The sequence below is a fragment of the Meleagris gallopavo genome, chromosome 5 (assembly GCF_905368555.1).
Source record: "Meleagris gallopavo chromosome 5, MGAL_WU_HG_1.1, whole genome shotgun sequence".
In the NCBI taxonomy this organism is placed as follows: Eukaryota; Metazoa; Chordata; class Aves; order Galliformes; family Phasianidae; genus Meleagris; species Meleagris gallopavo.
This window is the reverse complement of record NC_139408.1, coordinates 9,721,371-9,738,194: the sequence shown is the minus strand read 5'-3', so window position 1 is coordinate 9,738,194 and position 16,824 is coordinate 9,721,371. Positions and strand designations below refer to the sequence as shown.

The 16,824-nt window shown below is 38.6% G+C and overlaps 1 protein-coding gene across 5 annotated transcripts in view; it reads left to right on the top strand.

The window, feature by feature from the left end:
- TUB (TUB bipartite transcription factor) overlaps window positions 1-16,824 on the top strand; it is a 136,442-nt gene that overhangs the window by 93,960 nt on the left and 25,658 nt on the right. For 2 of the 5 annotated variants that reach the window (XM_085224189.1, XM_019615328.3), the window contains exon 4: window positions 8,209-8,343. The exons of 1 other annotated variant lie outside the window; for it this stretch is intronic. In XM_085224189.1, coding sequence (XP_085080315.1) covers window positions 8,209-8,343 — 135 coding nt within the window. Of the gene's footprint in view, window positions 1-8,205; window positions 8,344-16,824 lie in introns of all 5 variants that reach the window. 2 more of the 5 variants (XM_085224186.1, XM_085224187.1) reach the window with 1 other exon arrangement.

Sequence of the window (16,824 nt, the reverse complement as noted above, 5' to 3'; positions counted from 1 at the left end):
ACAGTTTGCACCATAGTGGACTTTCTGACTTAAGTGAGATTAACTGTGCTCTTAAGGTAAAGTGTGACCCTTCCTGTTATGTTGTACTGTACCATTTACTGGAATATTTACTAATCTCTTCTCCTTAAATCTCCTGATTTTCTCTCAAACCCTTTCAATATTTAACACGGTTTCAGAGAAGCAAAAGATAACCTTTCTCATATTCATCCTAAGAGTTTGTCAGCCTTTGGGGGTCAGCTGTCTTTGTAATAAGCCATGCCGTTAGCAAAAGCCAACTTAGGAGAATTTAGTTACTTAGTAAAGTGCTTTATTGCCTTTTAAAATCTTTTGTTGGGAACATTACTCTTGAAAATATTACAAGAACTCTGAAAGCATCCTTTTTTGGTGTGGTCTTCTCTGGGAGTGTTCTTAGCGTTTGCACGATACATAGTTAGTTCTGATGACCGGTTTTCACTACAGTATTCAACTTCAGGGTTGGTGCTTTTTTTTTTCCCCTTCAATGAATACATTTGTATGTGGGAATGTCGGATGCATGAGACAGCTGGGCTGTTTCTAAAGAACTATTCTGCTCTTTTCCGTTCATTTGTTTCTGTTCTAGGCATGCAGATTTTTAGTTAAGAATGACTCTTTGATGGGAGTTGAAGGTCTGCTGAATGAACTACATTGCTCGGATGAACACGTTTGTTAAGTCAATTCCTGTACAGCAAATACTGCAAAAAGAACACTTTACACCTACCATCCTCCTCTACTCTTCTTTCCTTGTATTAATTCTATGCAGCACAAAAGCACTGGTTGATTTCGAAAAATAATTGGATGCCTATTTGGAGATATCTCTGTGGTACTTTGCTCAAAGTAGGTCAGAGATAACATCTCAGAATTGCTGAAATGTCAGGCTTTCTGCACTGAGAAATTCAAACACTGCCATAGCTTATTCTGTTGCAGTTATCTTTGCTGCAGTGGTTCTCTGGGCAACTCTGTTCTGGAATAAAAACTGATTTAATTCCAGAATAATTGTCAGAGAGTAGAGTAAAAAAGGTCAAGATCATTTTTGTTCTGGAAGCCTGGGAAGCTCTTTGTAGGTAGATAGCATGGAATTACATATTTTACTGCTTAAGCTGATTTCTTTCTGCATAAGCACCCTTTGCCATTAGGTAAGAATTTTCAGATCCTGCAGCTTATAAATAACTTCCATGTTGAAGTATATCTCTCTAAATCCTTTTGGTTACTGTCATACTGGCTTATTAATAATAACTAATATTAATAACTAATATATTATAAAATACTAATAACAGCAAAATTATTTGAGTTATCTGCAAGAACTGAGATGAATTTGATTGAACAGGCCAACCTGAGATCAAATGAATCCTTGACATTCTAGTCCATGAGTGGAGTTAGTCCAGTTAGTCTGAGCTGGGGTACGAGCCAGTTTGCTACAGTTCCCACTACTTGCCAGACAGCATCTGTGGATCAAGTAGGACCAGAAATTATTTTCATTATTTGGAAGAGGTTGCAGAGAGATATTTAATGGGAACAAAATCTCTTGTTTTATAATCTTTGCCCCTAGGAATCGTAGAATCATAAAATCACTCCAGTTGGAAAAGACCTTGAGGATCATCGAGTTCAACCACAACCTAACCATACTACTCTAACAAACTTCTGCTAAATCATGTCCCTGAGCAAATTTAAGCATACTAGCAGGAAAAGTACTTCAATAGCAGTATTTCTAGATTAAGTCCAGGACAAAACTGACTGTGTGGAGGGAGAAGGAATTATGCATGTAAAATGAGCATAGTGGCCTTTTTCTTGGCACTGAAATGAATGTATTGATATTATTTTGGGGCCACGTCTGTAAGTTAGATCCTTAATTATCTGCCTGCCATTTCAAGCAATAAGTCTCCTTCCATTAATTTCCATGATGTTTGGCTCCAGTTTATTACAAACGAAGCCTGTTTTTCTTGTAGCATTAAATACAACTTCTTCATTGCTTCATCATTAAAAATAGCTGAATAAGAACATGTGTTGAAATTAAGCATAGATTGTATATAGAAGATGACAATCATTTATTCAGTGGGATAAGCTTAATCCTTCATTACTTTCTCTTTCTTGTGACCTTGTTTATTTTCAGTTCAGTGTCCTTCAGAAAGCATATTGCTACCTGCTTGTTTAAAGTTTTTATTAAATGCTGCTTGCCATTCTGTGATGCCTTGCAGTCACATCACTTGTTTGGTTTCATGTATCTCTACACTCCTTATTTTGAAGTGCTTGTTCAAAACTTGAACAAACATTTTAGCCTGATATGGCACTGCAAAATTCTGCTATGACTGCAGCTCTTCTCAGTCTGGATTGCAAATACATACACAAACCAAGTAACATGCAGAGATACACTGCTTACTGCAACAATTTAATTACACTGTTTAATCACATTTCATGCAAATGATGAAAGCCCATTTTTACAGGGAAGAGTAATTTTATATCTATAGAAATGGTGAATTTCCACCAGGGAGAGATTTTTCTTTTCACAGCAGTAAGGAAGGCAGTGATTTGAATTCGTGCCAGTTATGCTTTCATTAATATTACCATATTTTGTTGCAGCTGTGGCTTTTTTTTTAAAGACTTGGAATTAAAATTGTTTTCCATTAGAAACTCTCTGAACAATTTTCATGTCAATTTCCAATTTAGAGATTTTGATTAACCATGTGCTAAAAAGCAAAGTTGCTTCCTTATTTTCCATTTTTGACATTTGCCAGCACATCTAGAAAAATGGTTCTGTATCGTGTTGAACAGCAGATTTGAAGTAAAAGGCACTGGTTTGGACTGCTAAGTTTGACATGACATTTTGGTGTTGTGTCATAAAGGGTGAGAGACAGGTTTTTGATGACTACCAAGCTGTCAACTTATAAGTGAATGTCAATTAACCATTTAAAACAAAAGACAAACAAACAGAAAAAAAGCCCTATTTAAGCATTCATCAGAACTGTGTGTTGCATCCTTGTATTTCACTAACCTTGAAATGAGGTGTTAGTTTATTTTTTTGAAGGCAGCCAGGAATGTCCTATGGACAAGACTATTAATATTGAGAGATCCGGCAGCACTCCAAGTATCATGTGGGCAAAACACCTAACTTCCAATAAGCATATATTCTGAAATCTCCCTTACAGCCGCAGTCTCTTTACCCTTCATCCTTTAAAGCATCTTCTTGATTTATTATCAGTCATTAGCATTCTAGTACATTCCCAAAATAGACGAACTAACCCTGTAGCTGCAGAGAACAGCAGGTAGCAAGTCGTTTAGAGGTCTCTTTGTGTTTCTTGGTACTAGAAGTTTTGAGAAGGTTTCGAGGCAGCTGAGAGAAACTTCTTGAAAAGCGCCCTTCTCTTTCTACTTGAAATACATTTCCTTGTTGCAGTTTGATGTTGGGAAGCAGCAGCAGCCAGCAGCTCCCAAAGGAACAAGGAGTCTGCTTGTGAAAGTGAGCCCAGCACCGGCAGTGCCCTCACAAATGGGAACTCATCCCACAGGCTCTGAATGCAGCAGGCAGAGCTGGCTGCTGCCAGCAGCATCCTCTGCAGTCCCAGATGCGGCAAGGAAGGAACTGGGGTCCCTCAAGCACCAACAAGTCCTCATGTACCCTTGTTCTTTCTCTCAGCCCTGTCACATTGAGCTTCAATTACAAGTATTTTCACCTTTGTAAAATTATCCTGATAATGCACCAGTGTTATGGGCAGAAGCTGCACAGAACCACAAGTGATTTTACAGGCAGCATAATTTTTTGGGAGACTGGAATCTGTCTGTAAGTTGCTAGCTGCAGGAACAGTGCCTTTGATTATAAGCATTTTAATGTGAACATCAAATAGTCCTAAGTGACTAAATATTACCTTACATGCCAGCATCTTTGCCCTAATCCAGCCCCTTGCATGTAACAACTTTTTTTCTTCAATATGTTCTTTTTTGTAGGCCTTCTGTACACAAAATATTTGGTTCTACAATACAGTGGTTTTGCCTTTCTTCTGGATATTTCTTCTGGAATCTGTTGTCTGTTTTAGGATTGTGAAAGTGCTAGGTCACTTCATAATCTTAAATTGACAAAAAAAAAAAAAAAAAGAAGCCAGAATAAGTAACACTAATTCACACTAATAACACTGTTCACTAAGATTTATATATTACAAAGCAAAGCGGTGAGCTGTTTATGTTGTGAAACACAAGAACAATTCAGGCAACACTAGGAAAAGAACAACTAATTTGCCCCAATTTGTTAAGATACACCCTTGACTGAACTGTAGTTTAGCTTTCTTTGCGTGGTAATCTTTCTGGATTTCACTTTTACTGTGAGAGAACAAATAAATACTGTGATAAATAGAGTGAATAGCTTTATAGAGTTGAGCTAATGGTTTGCATCACATAATTTATCCATCTTTCTACATGAGGTGTTCTCTCCACTACTGTGAAATTTTTTAATCTGTCCATTTCTTTGTGTGCTTGTGCAGTTTTTTACTTTCTTCATTCTTCACATAATATACTGATCAAAAATATTTTTTCTCCTATCACATGGCATTGTTATGTGAGAAGGTTTGGTATGTTATGTTAGTTTCCCTTTTTTCATTTAAGAACATGAGAGTATGCAAGTATTCAAGAAAAATAGGCATGCAAATGAATAAGAAAAATATTTTTATTGCAAGGCACTTTGAATCGAATTTCCTGTGTGAACTTACAGTCATGAAGGCCAGACAGAAAAAACATGCTTTTCATTGTCATTCACTTGATGTTTTTCAATTTATTTTTTTTCAGTTCCTTATTGTCTGCATCACAGATAATTCAATAATGTAGAAATTGCATCCTTCCCATTGATTATGAGTTGTAGCCCTACCGTGGTGTTGTCCAGCACAGAACTGGTTCATGAAATACTTCTTTCCACACTTTTGGCTGTTGGACTCCTGACGGTAGAAAGCAAAGCCAGCTCAGGGCCCTTTTCCACTTTGATGTCAAGACCGTGTACTGTGTTACCAGTTCACTTGCTTGTCACCTTTCCCTCTTAGCTCTGATTTTCAATTGGTAAAGTAACCTCTGCTATTTTCTGTCTCCCAAAAAGCATGTTTTGTAATACTGTGTTGGGGTTAGTAATGAGCAGTCGCTTTAACAAAAAGATGAATAACATTAGAATTAAAATCATATTACTTGATATCTTGCCATTTATCTCAAAGCAATTTCTTACAGTTTATGAGTCCAAAAGAGAATGAGGCACGATGGTCCAGTGTCGTTTGCTCTTTGGAATTATGTCTCAATGTACGACATTCTGCTCACGTTTCTGTCTTGTCTAAATGAAAATTCTAATGCATGCAAATCTAATTGAAAAGGAAAAATCATCCTTAATTTTTTTAATGAAGATTTTAATAATGTAGAGCTGGAAATATGAGGTATTGGGCTGTACTTTTGAATGTAGTCACCTGACAGTTAAGAGAAGTGGGATTTTTAAATTGATCTTTTTTTTGTTTTGAAATGAATACATTTTTGAGTGTCATTCGTTGAAACTTCATCCCTGTAGCTGCATGTAAGTCTTTATTTGTCCTGTGCTACAGGTATCATTGTTTATCATTTAACTTTTTAACATCCAACTGAGCACATGATCATATCGTTATAGCAGTTTCTATTATGCAGGGAGGCCAGAGAAGACATTATCAAGTGGATGAGCCCTAGTGATAGTCTGCTGTTTTCTAGGTAATCAATAGCTAAGGATAATGTGGTGGGGTTTTGTGATGAAGATGATATTTTGGGATTTGATTTGAATTTAGTTTAGAGCTAGTGCTTTAAATGAAATGTTACAGGTCATTAAAAGTTCCTTTAGAATTATGAGATTCTGTGCAAACTCCTTTCACAAACCCATCTGTAAATACTGGCACATTTATGATTTAAGTTTTGTTTTTCATCCTCCATCACTTATGTTTGAAAGTTCTGTTTACCATATACAACAGTGACGGTGTAAGTTCAAAATGGCTGTCATTTGGAAATTTTGCATTATAGATTAATGTAATGGAGGTATTTTCTTCTCTGGCCTTTGAAGCACCCATCACTGTACTTATAATCAGATATCTTTCACTGGAAGTCATGGGACAAACGAATTCAAAAAGCTCTGGGCTTTTTCTTGTTTAATTGAAGGACAGCTGACCAGATAGTGAGGATAAGTCTTTAACTTTTCAATGTACAATGTCAGAATGTTTCATCCCTTGCTTATTAATCATTGCTTTGGGCCAAGTAGATGATACTTCATCTGAAAGAATGAATGTGGTCATATTTAAAAGGGAACTGACTGGTCATTGAATGTTGGTCATTTATAAAATAGTGAAGTTCAATTAAACGGAGGATTATCATCTTTGTAACAATGGAAAGAGCATACCCTCATTTTTATAGATTGACTGAGTTACAAGAACAGGACAGATTGCTGGGCTGACCAATCCTGCCTATTTAAAGACCGTGCAGCAGGGACACTTTGGTTCCCTGCCTAGTCCAAGGCTGCCATTCCTGTGGAAATAGGATGCCATGCTGCTGTGTATGTGCCACTTTCCCTGACACGCTGTGCACTCTCTCTCCAGTTCTGTCTTGTTCATTTCTGCAGTGCTCTGTGATGCTCAGCAAGGAGACCGCAGTCTTGGGATTTGTTTGATAAAAGACAGGAGTGAGGACCTGGGCAATGCCAAGCTGTTTATTTGAGCTATTAATCACTCACACCTCTGCCTGTTTCACCTACATACTCTGTAAAACTTGGACTCTCCCTCTGTGTAATGAAAAGGGAGTGTGTATTTAGTGAGTGCTCCAGATGCTCCTTGTGCAATGAATGTAATGCTCTTCATACTGGATTGCTGTACTGAGGAGAGCAGCTCTGGGGTTGTAAGGTGCATTCACACAGACATGGCTGACTCCATCTTACTCCTCTGAGAATCTCCTTGGTGTCTCCTTGTGTTGCTCTTTGTGTGCATGGAGGATTTGGTGAAACAGAAAAGTTGCCTCAGAGACCAGAAACTTGGGGAGAATTTTGCTTTTCAAAGGGACAACTGGCTGTCCACGTGTCATCACTAGCCCTTCTGGGGCCTTCGGAAGTTTGCCAGATATGTTTTTACCTAAATTTATAGGTAGCCAGTTTTTTCAGTGAGATTCCTTTGAGGTTTTTTTATTCGTTCATTTATTTTTAAGGAACAATTTAGTTTTGGGAGTAAGAAATGGTGGGAGGCCCTGAGAGCCATGGTCATATTCCTGTGGGATAAATCAGTCACCTCATAAAGCTGGCACTTGGCAATTAACAGCAACCAGCAGCTGGTGCCAACATTTTTTAGTGCCCACCTACAGGTTATTTTGCTTGGGGTGTGAAGTTTGATGATTTCTTTATGTATTTCACAAAGATGATTGTTTTTATGCCTCTCTACCTTAGTGTTACTTGAATTCAAGGCTTGGCCTGGCCAAAAGGAGTTACTGCGTATGTTGCTTTGCACTGGTTGAAATATTGACCTCAAAGTGTGTCATGCTTGTAGAAAGTGATAAAGCCTCTTTTTACTTTGAAAGCATCTAGCAGAATGTGAATTATGCTGACATTCATAGTTCGTGCCACGCATAATATGCTGAGACTTCAAAAAATTAATTTGTATGGTACAAACTGGGGGGAGTCTGTAATTTTAGCTTTGTCTATAGTTTCTCCTTGAAGTGCCTGGCTGTCCTACTCATCATACTGTGGTCCTGACAGTTGTACAAGGTGTGTTTCTCTGAGAAGAAAACCAGTAATTCCTTGTTTATGGTTTTAGGATAGTTTTAAACATAGACACTACAGAGTCCAAATGAAGCTCTTTTGCCTTCATGCTGCCACTGTGATCAATCTGGCAGACTTTAGGATGAAGAAATGTGCTTCCTACAATAGCTCAGCAGCACATTAATATTCTGATGTTATTTTTGGCCTGAAAGCTAGCAGCTAGCATGTTACTGGAAAGAGGGAAAAGGTTAAGAACTACATCCCAGTTAACTTAACGCTTCCAATTTTTTACTGTAACTTTGCAATTTCTCATTTATTTGAATCTCCTCTTTGCATGAATTATCTGAAATACCAAATTCTGCTATGTCTGCTTACATCTTTGTGCCTTCTCAGAATTCTCTCTTCTCTCTCTCAATTTGTTTCTCTCTTGTTTCTCTCTCTTTTTCTTTTTCATGGGGTACCCTGAATCTCTCAAGCAGTACAGGAGGCCGAACAGGAAGATGTAAAGGTGGTAGTGGATGCCCAAGGTCCGAAATCAACTAAAAAAGCCAAGGCAGCATCTGCAAGCTGTCAGACTGGCAGTGCCAGAAAGGAGAAAAAAGGGAAACACAAAGGTTAGCTGCATGCTGCTGAATGTCAGATGTTGAATTGACTGCACCAATACCTTTCTTCTTCTTCTTTATTTTTGTTTCGTTTCTATGAAAATCAGTGGCTTTCTGAGAATTATCTGAAAGTGATTTATTGCAGTTTTTATTGGATTGGAAAATGCGGATGACTTGGACCTGTGTGTGTGAAGGAGGGCTGAATGTGTAAACCACGTCTGTTCCAAAGGAGAACGTTTATTCAAATTCTAGATGAGTAAAACGCCCTGATGAAACAGATGAAACAGATGCTTTCCTGCAGTGTTAAAGAAATGACAACCATCTCACACCAGTATGATTTTTCTTTGTCTGTCTGCATGCAGTGTAATTTGGAGGAACAGCCTTCATTCTAAGACTCTCACTGAGGCTTAAACACTACACAAATTTGAGGTTCAGTGAGAATTTTGAAAATTAAGTTTGACGGATCTAAGATAATATCTTCAGAGGGATTCTTCATGTTGTTACTTTAGGATTAATCTGTCCTAACTGGTAAAATTATGTGGGGTGTTTGAAAAAAATGTCTGCAATGATTTTGGGTAATACTGGTTAAGCATAAAAAGCTATTGATAGTGACAGAAGTGTAGGTAATATAATAAATATATATATAAGATTTTTTGTGTGTGCACACATACGCAAAAGAGAGATTTTTGTATCATAATATGCAAGATGTTTTATTTGATGGCTGGTGACTAATGAAATTAATGAATACCTTTCCACTAGTTTGCAGTTCTTGGATAAAACTGTTGGGTCTAGGCCGTAGTGTATTCCCATCTGATGTTTTCCTGAAGTCTTTCTATTATTTCCTAGGTAGAGTGTAGTGTCTGTTGTTGATAAGTCTACTTAATGGTAATAATGACAAGCAAAGGTAATTATTGAGGTCAGTGTATAAAGGCTTATCTACAGGGATTTTTCAGGACCTGAGCCTACCTTATCAAAATCCATTAAACCACATTGCAGCCTAATTCTTGAAGTGTGAATCTTCAGCTTCTCTATATCTGTAGCCCCCCTGAGACTGGGTTAGTCAGGTTTCAGAGGCTGGCCCTGAGGTAAAGAGTTATTCATTTATTTATCTGAAAGAAAGATGATGTTTGTCTCGTCAATACTTAAGCTTAAAATAATAAATAAAAGATGAGGGTAAAATTAACTCTGTGCAAAAACTTGCAAAATTATTTAATGGAAAGCTAATATTTATGAATTTAACATAAAAAGTAATTCCACTCCAGCATAGTAATACAGATGCCAAGTTTTATTCTGAAGTGGGTTTTACTGGAGAATAAAATTCCTTTTACTAGTTTAAAAGAAAACCTTCCTGAGGCTGCAATTGAGCACTGTGTGGAGTAATACTTAAATTATTCCTACTGCATAGCCTTGAAGCTCTGTTTCATCTCATAATGCCTGCTTGAGCTGTCTGTATATGTATAGAACTTAAAATATTGTTCTGGTCAGATTCAGTAGGCTTAATTTGGGTAATCTGCATTGTGTAACACCAATGTATGTGTAAGTGTTTAAATTTGCATGTTTTCTAATCAGTTTTCTCTGAGTTATTGATGGTTGTGTAGTTAGCAGAATCTTCAGAATCTCTGCCATTGTTCTCAGCAGCTTGAAAGGAGTTTTGTGTAATATTTGAGGGATGGATGTGCAGCTTGTCCACTTGTTAATGTTTGAGCAGTCCAGATCTGTGCCATGCTGTAACTTCTACATGTCCCGTAAGTGAACAGGATGGTTGCTGAGGGGTGAATGCACAATACTTGGTAAGATAACATTTTAAAGGTTTCTGTTAGTGTTTAGTTATACTATTACTTTTCTGAGTGCAGCTGAGTTCTTTGTGCTTGAAGAAAAAAAAAAAAAAGCCTTTGGACTAGATCCTATGAATAATAAGCTAATTCAGACCAAGAATCATTGAATTATACATGAATAGCTCTTGCAGCTGTAATGTAATGATCCTACTCTGATCTTAGATGTGTAATGCCTTTTCAAGTGGCTCAAAGAAGATGAAACTATGATCAGAACAATGTCCAAAGATAAACATGAGGGAAGTAGTAGGTTTAATGAGGTTACACTGACACGGGGCAAGAGAAGGATGTGGCTAATTGCTCACATAGAGCTGGTGGTTGCTCCTGAGCCAGGGTTCACTGCATTTTGTAATTCTGTGATGGGTAGTGTAGCATTTAGCAACTTCCTCTAAATTTGTTTTACTACTCTCTTAATGATGTATCCCAAATACACTGTGTCTGTTTTTAAAAAGAAACATCGTTTTTATTGGAAAAAGCCTGTAAATGCAGTAAATTGATTGCATTTCATAGAGGTATTTCTGAAAGGCCAGGTTTCCAAGTTTACTGTTGGACATAATATTTGATATTGGGAAAAAGGCAAAAAATGAAGCAAATGAATACATAAAATAGTGGAAATAATGGATTGAACAGTGACTTGATTTTAAACTTTGTGATGCAAAGAAGTGTTGCATAAGAATATTAGTGAACCACAGAAAAATAGTCCAAACAAGTGAAAACAATTGTAACAAGTACCTATGAAAAACATGCACCCAGCATGGGATACAAATACAAGACCAGAACATCTTTAAATCCCAAATACCTAGATTATTTGTTCAGAATTGAGGTTGTACATTGTGGTATGAAGTAGTTGGTTGTTGTTTTTTTAATTTGTTTTCTTTTTTCTCAGTGTAGGTTTGTGAAGTAAAGTGCTTTTTTTTTTTTTAGCTTTTTGCAGTAAATCATGCAGAAGCAAATCAGGAAGATAAAAAGGACCTTTATCAATATAAAAAAACAGACAAACAAACATGCAAAGCCAGAACATAATTCAAAGTGAAATCTGATATGAAAATTTATAAGTCATTCCATGAGGGTTTGTTTCTTACTGAATCCTCTATAGATATACTATGTTAGCATGCTCTAGGAAACATTTTCCCTTACTGCACATATGAAAGCCAGAAAGCAGATGAGAAGCTCTGACACACAGCACTTTTTCTGCCAGGATAACTGTTTCGTGTTTTGATTTTATTTACTTCTTCCATGTTTATTTCCTCTCTTTCATGCCTGTCTGTCTGTTTTGATTTGTGTATCCTGTCCCATTTTTTATGTAACAAGAAACTACATTAGTGCTGGCCAACTTAGAAAGTAGCACCATTTGTTGGACACGAAGCATTATTTCTCATCACAGTACTTACTCTTACAGGAATAAAAGACTTTATGTAGAGTGGATTTATCTTGGTTTCCTGTGCATTAAAGAGAAAGGGTTGTAGGAGGAGCAAATGAGTTTCCAGCAAGAAAAACCCTGCTGTTACAGCCCTTCCAAGTTACAAATTAGGAACACACAGACTTAATAGTGATGAAATCCAGCTATGGTTTTCTAGATTTCATGAAGGTGAATGTAGAGCTTGCTGCTCGAGTGCTTGCTATATTGACTTGATGTAATGTTAGCAGTAGACCTTCCTTCAGCTGAAATTTAGGCTAGATCACTTCTGTGTTGGTATAATAAAAATGGATTTTTCCGTCTCTGAAATTGGAGTAGGCTTTTGAAGCTACAATCTTAAGCTGGCAGAAGAGTTGCTCTGCAGTTTGTAATAGCAGCCTTGCTGCTGGTTGCAGCCTTGCCTTGTCCACTTGGATGTACCTTCTGTGTTTGACCAGTGGCTTGTCTAACCTGGTGTCTTTCCTTTTAAGGCACGTTTAAAGAAGAAATGAAGGAAAGTTTCTAGTGTGTCAATGGCATTTGCATTTGCAGAGGAAGGACATAACTTGGGCTTGTTCTTGAGTCTGATACACAAACAGCTTAAGCATATTCTTAAAACTTAGTGTGTTAATCAGTTAATCATTCTTTCCTATGCTTACAAGTCCATGTAAAAGTACCAATAGGAAATATTGCTGGGTAGTTTGCCACTTTTTGAAGCTTGAACTGATTTATATAAGACTAACATTGTGCATTGTCTGCTATTGTCACATAGCAGTATCTCTCCTTGTGTCTGTTCTGGTCCTCATCTGTAAGCAGTGGTCACTTTCACCAGCTGCCTCTCTGAGCTTTCCCTGGTCTTACACAGTTGGATGGGATGTAGTTTATTCCTCCTCTTTGAACCCACACCCCCCTCCAAGTGAAAGAATCATAGAATCACAGAATGGCCAGGGTTGGAAGGGACCTCAAGGATTATGAATCTCCAGCCCCCCTGCCACATGCAGGGCCACCAACCTCCCCATTTAATACCAGACCAGGCTGCCCAGGCCCCATCCAACCTGGCCTTGAACACCTCCATGGATGGGGCATCCACAGCCTCTCTGGGCAGCCTGTTCCAGCACCTCACCACTCTCTCTGTAAAAAAAGAAAGGTGTTATTCTTTCTTGATTATCTCTTGAGCAACAAAATGTTCTGTTTATTATCAGTTCTGTCTATAAGATTTGAAGTGCTGAGATACAGTTTTCAATACAGGTATTGAAAACAGAATACAAGTTGGAGATGTAGGATGGAAATGCCAGTGAATGCCAGCTGGTTGGTTTTTTTTCCCTGCTTTTTATTTCTGGTTGTTCCACGTTTTCTCTGAGACACGACAGTGTCAAAGTTTTCCAGAAGGTCATAACTGAAGGGAGTTGCTTCTGTAACAGGGTTGTTTCAGTCTCCCTCTTTCCTCCCTGCCCTCCTTTGTAGTTGCCTAGAGGGTAATATAAAGAGTTCCTTTTCTTCTTAACAGATATTCAAGGACATGTCCATCCGTTTTTCTCTACGTTACCCTTGGGAAGAAAAATGTAGAAAGCCTGCATCTAGCTATAAGCACTTTATTTTTGGCACAGCCCACTCAGCTTGTCTTTCCTGACACTCTTCTTAAACTGGAAACTTGAACCTGCAGACATGAGTTGTTTGCTTTTATTACTTTTATTGCTCTGTGAACCATCCTTCCAGTAGGTGGGTGGAAGGACAAGGAGGCAGTGAGGCAAAGAATGAGAAGAAAGGGAGAGATTCACCTCAAATATCACAATTGTGCAGGCTTGAAAGTGCTTTCAGACATTAGGCAGGTGATGATGAAGCAGCCTCTTGAACTATGACTGAACAAAATACACAGACATCACATGACATATATAAAGAAATGTGTGTGCTTGCATTTAGTACCATTGCATATAACTACGTTGCACATATACATGTAACTGCAATAATGCATGCGCAGACACAAATATTATAGTTAATCCTGTGTTTGCCGTGAACCATCTGTGGCATCAAATTTATTTGCTGCTTTCCCCCCCTCCTCCCACCCTCACCACAATATTATGATACTACAGAGGTTATTTTCATTTTTTCTCTCTCTGCCCAGCTAGATCTTCCCTTCCCTTCAATGGAATTACAGAATCACAGAATGGCCAGGGTTGGAAGGGACCTCAAGGATCATCAATCTCCAACCCCCCTGCCACCAACCTCCCCATTTAATACTAGACCAGGCTGCCCAGGCCCCATCCAACCTGGCTGTGAACACCTCCAGGGATGGGGCATCCACAGCCTCTCTGGGCAGCCTGTTCCAGCACCTCACCACTCTCTCTGTAAAGAACCCCCTGACATCCAACCTAAATCTTCCCTCCCTCAACTTAAAACCATTTCCCCTTGTCCTGCTGTTATCAACCCTTTCAAAGAGTTGATTCCCTCCTGTCTGTAGGCTCCTTTTAGGTAATAAAGGCTGCAATGAGGTCACCCCGCAGCCTTCTTTTCTCCAGGCTGAACAAGCCCAGCTCCCTCAGCCTGTCTTTGTAGGAGAGGTGCTCCAGTCGCCTGATCATCTTTGTGGCTCTCCTCTGGACCCTTTCTAACAGCTCCCTGTCTTTCTTGTACTGGGGATTCCAGACCTGGATGTTTGCAGTTGACACCAATGGAGTCACCAGCAGAACCATTTGTAATGCTTAATAACACCCTCTACCAGTGATGCATGCTTTAGAATGCTGGAATTGATTTTTCTTTTCTAAAAGCGTGCCCTGCCAGGGTAGCCTTTGTCCTACTGCCTAATAATACGTGATGTTCCTGACAGCACGGGATGCGAGCATAGATGTTCTGCAGGCATCAGAAAGCAGCAGCCTCAGTGCTGTCTCTACTGCTGTCAGTCAGTTCTTTTGCTGCAGATATTGATCTGCTTGGAAGAAGAATAATTAGGGTGTTTTGTTCCTTTTGAAATGGGTTCACAAAGTTAGGTTTCGAGTATCCAAAACTTAATAAGGTCTAGATGTGCACAAGGGATGAGCATCTTGTTCATTTCGTGGGTGCTTAATGCTTGACACTGTGAATGGTATGGTAAGAATTAGCCTTTGGTCACTTTAAAAATGATGGTTAATATGATTAGAATCGTTTCAAGTACTGCAGTGGATCCAAGCAATTCTCTATTCTAGAATACCTTTGCTGTAGTACTTATCCTGAAATAACTCAGTCAGCAAACCTGCTAGTCTGCTCACTGCCTACATTATGCCTACAGCATTGGGAATTACACTGTTCAACATAAAATTTGTCCCTGCTAGTGTACTTAGGTAGCTAAAAATGTTTCTGTTGCCCAAGTTGGTATGAGCATATTTGGATGCCATAAACTTTTTAAAGTTTCCTCTGTTACTGCTTTTCTCAGGTTCAGTGCTTTTCTCAGTTCACTGCAGCCATTGTTTTGCATTTGCTGCCTTTCAGTATATCGACGACCTGATGAAAATCCTTGTGCTTTTGTGAGTGGTGGCAAGTAGAAAGTTAAATTTACTTTTTTTGTAGCTTTCGTTATTTTTATATGTTTGTTTTTGACCTCTTCTTTGTTTGATTTGACTGAGGCTGCATGAGATTAAAGTGCGGGTATCTGCAACATCCATATCACACTGTGTAAGTTAGACTTATGCCGTTCCCTAAGAGAAGTGTCAACAGTAAATATGTTGAAAAGAGGTCTTCTCTGTTTTGGGACTGATGCCTTCCAGTCAAAACTTTTAGAATTTAAATCACGGCTGGCAAAGCTTGCTGAATAAACAGCTTTGTGTTGTGAATTATAAGACTTGTGAGACAGCAATCTGTTCGTCCAGTGAACTAGAATTCATTTAGGCAGCATGCATTTTTGTAAAGCTGGATGCAGGATTTATGTTCAGTTTTCAATAATGCAGTATTTTAGTAACAAAGCACTTGGGGAGCACTTGTGGTTTGGCAGACTGTCCTGGGAAACAACACCTCCTGAAAGATGAAAACCAAGGTGAGAGGAGCTCTGTTGTTATGCAGGAAATGGCACTGGAGACCACAACTAAACTAATGGCTCTCCAGGCTTCAAAGAGAAAACTTTCAAAGAATTTGGAATTGATTTGAAAAGTGGAGGACAGAAAAACATGCAGGGACCTAGAAAGTTTAGTTCCTTCCACTGATCAAAGGTAAGGTTGAGAGATGCATTGGGGACTGACTTCTGAAGGGACAAGGTACTTTATGGTGTAGAATGTGTGTTGCTTAACAGATGGTGTAAAAATAATCAAGTAGCAGGAACTCGTTAGGCCTGTTCAGAATGAGTCACGCATGTTGGGCATGGAGTATACAGCACCAGCAGAGCAGTGGCCATGGGGTTGCAGTGCACTCACTGTCACACAGAGCACCTGAAACTCTTATCTTGCCAAGGTGATAGAAACATTTCCTTCAGCTTCATTTAGACTTCCTAGGTTAGACAAACAGATTGTTTATTTGTTGTTAGTTTTACTGTAAGTAGGCCGGAACTTACAGATTGGTGCAGAATTTGCCATAAGGTTCTGCATGATGCAGCAGAGTCAATAATTCCTTCTGACCTTGAAATCTGACTGTGGGAAATGTCAGTCACACCTCCTCTTGTTTTGTCTCTCTCTTTTTCCATCTAACCTGAAAGTTTTTAAATACTTCTGTGGTGTTGGACTGCATCTTATGTGGTAGCACAGTCAGCGCTGTTACTGAGGGGGTGGGCCAGTTTTTTTTCCACTTATGCTTTGCACCAGGATGACAGTGACATCAGGTATGGCAACATACAGTTAAGCATGCTAGTGTATCATCCAGTTGCCTTGTAACACAAGTTGACAGCTACTGGCAAGGAAGGTTGTAATGGTAATCGTGGAGACTTCTGTTACAGATGACAGTCTGCAAATACCCCAGGCCCTAACAGTTCATTCTTAGAGGATTCATTCAGCTCTGTTTGGTCTGAGGAGCAGCATATTCTCATACTGAGCTAGCTCTTTGTAAAGCTTTTAAAACATAGCCTGTAAAACAGCTGCAGTGCAAAGGGTTATGTTATTTACCACGTCTGTAAATGATAATAGTGCTTTTTTATTGGTGCAGAAATGCTTTTTTATATAGCTAGTTTAGTTATATATTCCAGCACTAAATCTTCACTAAGAGCTGAAGTATGTTTGCAGTCTGATGTTTCAACCTACTGTCCTGAAGAAAGAAGTTAGCTTATGATAAAAACACTCCCCTCACTCCATTTTTTCATTCTTATATCTTCAG